Genomic DNA, 6,105 nt, shown 5'->3' with positions numbered 1-6,105 from the left:
TGAAAAAATCAAATATCACAATATTTACACTATCAGATTTTTGATAAACAGGAATTAGTAATGTGGATTTGATGACCAAGCAGGTAGAAGTAAATAATAGAACATCTTCTCTATCTATTAAGTTCAGAAAACTGCATCCCTTTACTGTAATGCAGCATTTAAAAGTAAGAAAACACACCATTTATGCCAAATCCCGATATTTCAATATCCAAAATCTCAGATGATATTTAGTTTTATATCGTGATATTAATATAATATTGCCCAGCCCTAGTTTTTGGTTATCTGTTTGAGACATGACTGTCATGGATCATCTTTCAAAACATTTGAGAAGTAGCTGAAATTGTGTTTTCTACTTGACAAGTTCATTTTTGCATCCAGTCATTCAAAGCTGCTATTAGTTGCTTACCATTGTGTAACAATTTCCTTCTCAATGTAAAATCTACAAGGCCATCTAGTGAAGTATTGCTTTAATGTGTCATCTTTGATTACAGTCAAGCCTTGCTTTGCTTTCCAGGAGTTCACCCTGCCACCCTAATTTCATATGGTATCTCGAGTATTGCTATTTTCAGCTCCCTTTCCTCCCCCCATTCTCTGTGTAGCGTCCTCTTTTTCACTTTCCTTTTCCTTCTTCCTCTTTTTCCCTTTTATCATCTGTTTTGTTATCACTCTGTCTACCGTCATCCTCCCCTTTATCCTCACTGGCTTTGGCATCTTTGGTGCTAGCTGATTTTTCCTCTTCCTCCACTTCCTCCGTTTCACTTTGCTTCCCGTTGTCTTCCCCATCGATCTCCCCCTTCGCCTCGCTCTCCTCTCCCTTTGACCCCTCAGTGGCACCCTCTTTTGTTTTGGTCTCATGTTCTTCCTGGTTACTGTTGCTACTCCTGCCACTGCTGTTATCACTCTCTTTTGTCTTCTTATCTGACTGACTCTCCGCTGTTTCACTGCTGTTTTCATCCTCTTTCTCTTTCTCATTCTCTTTCTCCTTCTCTTTCTCTTCCTCTTCTTTCTCTCCTGTTTCTTTGCCGTTCTCTTTGCTGCCTCTGCCCCCTTCTCCTCCATCTTTATCTTGCTCCTCTTTTCCTACATTTTTTTCTTCTTCCTCTTTCCCATCCTCAGAGGGAGGCGTATGGTTGCCATCCTCTTTCTCATTTGTGTCCTGAATCTTATCAGTGTTGTTTTTGTTGCTGGGCTCTTGTTCCTCACTCTCAACTTTCTCTTTAGACTCCTCAGTGACGTCTTCCTTTACCTCTTCTTTTCCCTCTTCCTCCCCTCCTCCATTCATCGACCCAGGTCCTGCTGTTGCTTCTCCTGATTCATTATTTGGCTCTTGGTTTTCCTTCTTCTCATCTTTGCTGGTGGAGTCGTCTTCTTTGGTAATGCTTTCAGCAGCAGCCTCCTCCTTCTCTCTTGCCTTTTCACCATCAGTCTCCTCTGTGGCTTTAGCATCCTCTGATGTAGGTTTCTGTAATGCAATACCACAGAAACAATTTATGGCAATGAATGTTTTAACCCTGTGAACAATGGCACATACGTATTCTGCGTCTGCTATATCACACTTATGCGCAGTGAAATATTCAAACCCAAGTTGCCATTGTTTTACGGCTGCAGCATTAAATCAAATAATAAAAACATATCTAGATGTCATTTTATACACATTTCCCTGTAATTCAGCAGGATATATCTAGTATCCTTGGAAACCTTGGGTTCTTCGCTAGAATTTAAAATAAAATTATGTGAGATTGAATAAAGTTCACCCACGCGGCATTGGCGGGGTTGAAAAGTTAACAGGTATATATTTGGGTGGTTTAAAAATGTTCTCCACCCCAAATGGCCTTTAGTTTCCTGGATAGCATTTATAAATCTTGGGAAATAGAGAGGTTAAAGTTCTTTCTTTCCTTTTTTTCAAGGTCTTGTTATGACAATTCTGTTTTTCCAGCACATAGACACAGTGGAGACTTAACAAACAGATTTAAAAGAGAGAGGTAAAGTATGACAGGTGACTATGTAGTAAGCTGGATCACTGGAAACATGGTGGGTAAGTGCCTGCGTTGCCAAAGAATTCTCCCAGGAGAGGTTACATCTCAAAGAACAGGCATCTACATCTGCTTTGCAAAGGTAGCACTGTTTGAACATTGCCTCTGTTATATAAAGAATGTCTGTACCTCCTCAGCGGGCTGGTCTTGTGGGGTTTTGTCCTCGGTGTTCCCATCATCAGCCTTTGATTCCAGGTCATCTGGAAACACACAGGAACCAGAGCAATTATTTTTCAATGCACATAAATGTGTCTAACAAGACCTAAAGTAATGAAGAGGAATAAATACTAAATGTGTTACATTATGTAACTGTATTGTATTTGTGATAAAGAACAGAAAAACAACTGCTCATGTCACTATGTGGAAGTCGACACATTGATCTAATTCATTCATTCCTTCATTTAGTCAGGGAGGGCCAGTTGAGAGCAAGCTCTCTTTTCTAATGACTCCCTGATTACATAAATAACAATAACACAATATAAATCATACAAAAAATACAAAAAAGAATGGCTGTTGGAGAGTGGCTGCTGTTTCTTTGAGGTGAGAAAAAATGTATTTAAAGTGTGTTTCACTGCAGTGTTAGTGCCTATAGTATTCTATGTGCTTCATCTTGGTGTGTCACTGTGTGTCTTGAACAGACTTGTTGTAAAGCCAGTATAAGATAAAGGTGACGGAAAGTGAATGAAAGGTGTCCATGCAGGCATGCCTGGGCCAAAGTCAGATAGAGATCAATAAAAGGGAGTGTGAGGAACCACTCTCAGGTAACAACAACTATACTGTCTGTATTTCATCACAACAACTGGATATTCGGTGTTGAGGAGGCTCATTAAGACTTCAGCCAGCTGTATCAGAACATGTGTCATCTATGAGTTTGAACTCCATGTACAAATATAAATACTCAATAGGTCAATACAGGTGAACATGGTGTCACCTCTGTGGCATCATAACCTTCATTTTGTTTTCATCTTGTTGAGTAATTTTTGAGGTTACATAGTCCTTTCTGGACTACACTACAGGACTCTAAAACTTGACCGATCAAAATCCATTACATAGTTTCAGGAATTCATAAAACCTATTCTATAAAAAAGATTGCCTTTATTCATTCACTCTTGGAGTATATACTCAGATTTTATCCAGCAGCTATGGCGCTTTTAAGGAGACACAGCACAACAGTGACACCTGGTGGTAAAAGTAAGACACAACCAGACTATTTCATACAAGTAAACAACTTCCCCAGACAATGGAAGTGAAGTGTGGCAGGGAGACCGAATAAACATTTTACAAGATCAGTGGGGAAAGGCTCAGTGTCGAAGCTGAAGGTAAACAGGAGGGATCCAAAACTACAAATGTCACATCAAGACATGCAATGGTTTTGCTGCTGAAGTCAAACTATCAAATATCTTTTTGAAAACCTAGGATATTGTCCCATTCTGCCTGTTGAGATTTATTACACCTTTGACTTTATTTGTTGCTTTGAAAATACTGCATATTCAAGCACAAACTTCATCAAACCCTTTTGAGGCATCTTCCTGCTCATTTTTCTACAGAAATCCATGCATTGCTCTCTGCTTACTGAAGCTTTTCCACTTGACAATTCCAGTTTTGTCTGCCTCTACAAGCTACACGTTGCCATATGCTGCCCATTTCACCGCTATGTAAGACGGACTGAAGGCTACTAGCCTACTAGCAGGGGGAAAAAATGCATAAATAATGGAGATAAGCCTTGATAACAGCTTACAATGTCAGTTTGTGCCACAAGACAAAATCTTGCACAGGCCCCCAGAGGGAACATCTGTCAGCCCCTGCATCATTTACTGTGTAAACCACTGCCTGAGTAAGTTTACAAGTGATGCCACGTATGCCTGTGTTTCTATGAACACATCACAGTGCAACTGGCTGCGCACTCATTTCAACAGAAGCAATCAGCTCAGCAAAGCAGGTTTGTTGGAGTGCTAAATTAATACAGGGTTTTCAGTTTTCACATGCACAAGTGAATCAAAGGCCTTAGAGTAATTAACCCTAAGCATCATAAGAGGAATACAACTGTACGCTCTGATAAACAACATAATTACACACTTGTTTTTAAACACTGGATGAGACCGAAATTTCCAATCACACATGAGACGCAGAAGAGGGAAAAAAATAACAGAACAGTGTAATTAATGTCTTTAATATTAGTTTCCCTTTCTACTCATACCAGTTAAAGAAGAAATATTGCTTGGGTAGAGATTAGAAGAGTTTATGGAGACATTTAATGCATTTCAAATGCAAAACTGATTGAAGTTTAGCTGTGGGGGGAGATGAACCGTTATGGTAATAATAATGGACTTCTTTAAGAATATTTTATGGAAATCTCCTGCATTCATTAACAGCGAGGGCCAGACGACTGAGTGTAAGCAGTAAGCAGTAGATGAGCCGCTACGACTCTAAACATCTTAATGTGATTTTGAGGATGAGGCCCGGGCTCATGAAAATGCTAAATCAAATTAAATACAATATTTAAAATCGCCCCTTCTTCCTCTTTATTAAAGCCAGTAGATTTGGGTTGTAGCACTGGAAGTGGTTGGAGAGTTTGGTTTGGTGTGTGTGTGTGTGTGTGTGTGTGTCTGCATACTTCAGTCTACAGTCTTCCTCTCTGACACTCTCTCTCTCTCTCTCTCTCTCTCTCTCTCACACACACACACACACACACACACACACGCATGTGGAGGCAGCCACAGATACAACATGTAAAATTCCTCTCTCACATATATGTCTACACACAGCACACACACACTTTTCAGGAATGATACTAGACCTCATCAGTCACTGTGGAGTGGAGAAAAAAACGTAAGCAACTGTAAGTAGATACAATTACTCATGTAAATGGATCTTGCTGCCATTCTTAGGAAGCGTAGAGTAACAAATGACTGTTGTTCCAGAGAAATATAATAAAATACAACTTGTTTATTTTGCAGCTCTCTTTCAGCTAAACGCCTTGCTGAGAAAGTGATACCAGGAGCTGTAATACAACTATAATAGCCTATTCCCACCCCTTCACAAACTAAGTCTCTCTCGCTCTTTCTCTCTCTCTCGCTATCTCCACACACACATGCACACATTCATACACACGGACACACACTCATTGTGCATCGCTGCTGCATGATTTTATCTGGGTGCAGATCAGCAGCGCCGGTTTGTAAAAAATGGGACGTGGTGTGTATGATCTCCACCTCAGCTACATACAATAATAATCTTTTGCATTGCTTTGATCTGTCTTTCCTTTTGATGTGCTTGTCCATTTCCTTTACTGATGCTAAGCACACAGGGACACTGAGTTGTGCAGTTTGCACCAGGTAACATGATGTAAACGCTGTGCCATTAAATATGTATGGGTTGTATTAATCAACTGAATTAATAAAACAATACATATAGAACAAACAACCCCCTGTGGTTTGCTGGTGTTCGACTGAACCTTTAACCTGCGCTTCACTGAAACTGCCACAGCACAACTCTGTCCTACATTCATTACACGCATTATGTTTTGCACTGGAGAAAGTAATTAGATATCAACACACTGGTATGTATCTATAGTGCATTATGTCAGTGTTTTTTTCAGCTGCAGGTGGGTGAATGAGATCAACCTCAGCAACCCAAGAGAAACATGAATAATGCTTTTCTCTTCTTTATTAGGTAGCATCAATTATATTAGCTGTCAAATAAAGGTTTGTAAATCCAGAAAAAAGGGCTACATTTCATTTTTATTATTGGGACTGTGTATTGTATATTTTTTTTGAACTCTAACACAACAACAGCTTTAATGTTTTCTTTGGTCTTTCATTGGAGAGACGGGGTGGGCAGCTACGCCTATAGCAGCCCATTTTAATGCAGAGTTTGATCTTGCAAGGCCTAATGTAATGATTGAGAGGCTTTTCCACTTCACCAAGAAACATTTCAGGGCAAACTATACTGTGCAGTAAAGCTCCTGACTCTACAGAAAACCTAAGTGAGTCGACGTTATCAGCTAAGGGTATGAATAAATGTGTCGTTTACATGAACAGGCCCAGAAAGAGATGAGAGAGATGCTGCTTTT

The 6,105-nt window shown here is 39.8% G+C and overlaps 1 protein-coding gene across 1 annotated transcript in view; it reads right to left on the bottom strand.

The window, feature by feature from the left end:
- Positions 1 to 610: 610 nt before the first annotated feature.
- The window catches only part of LOC115373590 (doublecortin domain-containing protein 2-like), a 28,509-nt gene continuing 23,014 nt past the window's right edge, over positions 611 to 6,105 (bottom strand). The window contains exons 8-10 of the mRNA XM_030072075.1: positions 2,163 to 2,233; positions 1,085 to 1,462; positions 611 to 814 (exon numbers count right to left, since the gene is read on the bottom strand). Of these exons, the coding sequence (XP_029927935.1) occupies positions 611 to 814; positions 1,085 to 1,462; positions 2,163 to 2,233 (653 nt within the window). The remainder of the gene's footprint in view (positions 815 to 1,084; positions 1,463 to 2,162; positions 2,234 to 6,105) is intronic.

This window comes from Myripristis murdjan, chromosome 16, assembly GCF_902150065.1.
Source record: "Myripristis murdjan chromosome 16, fMyrMur1.1, whole genome shotgun sequence".
Taxonomy (NCBI): domain Eukaryota; kingdom Metazoa; phylum Chordata; class Actinopteri; order Holocentriformes; family Holocentridae; genus Myripristis; species Myripristis murdjan.
This window is presented reverse-complemented; position numbering and strand designations above follow the sequence as displayed.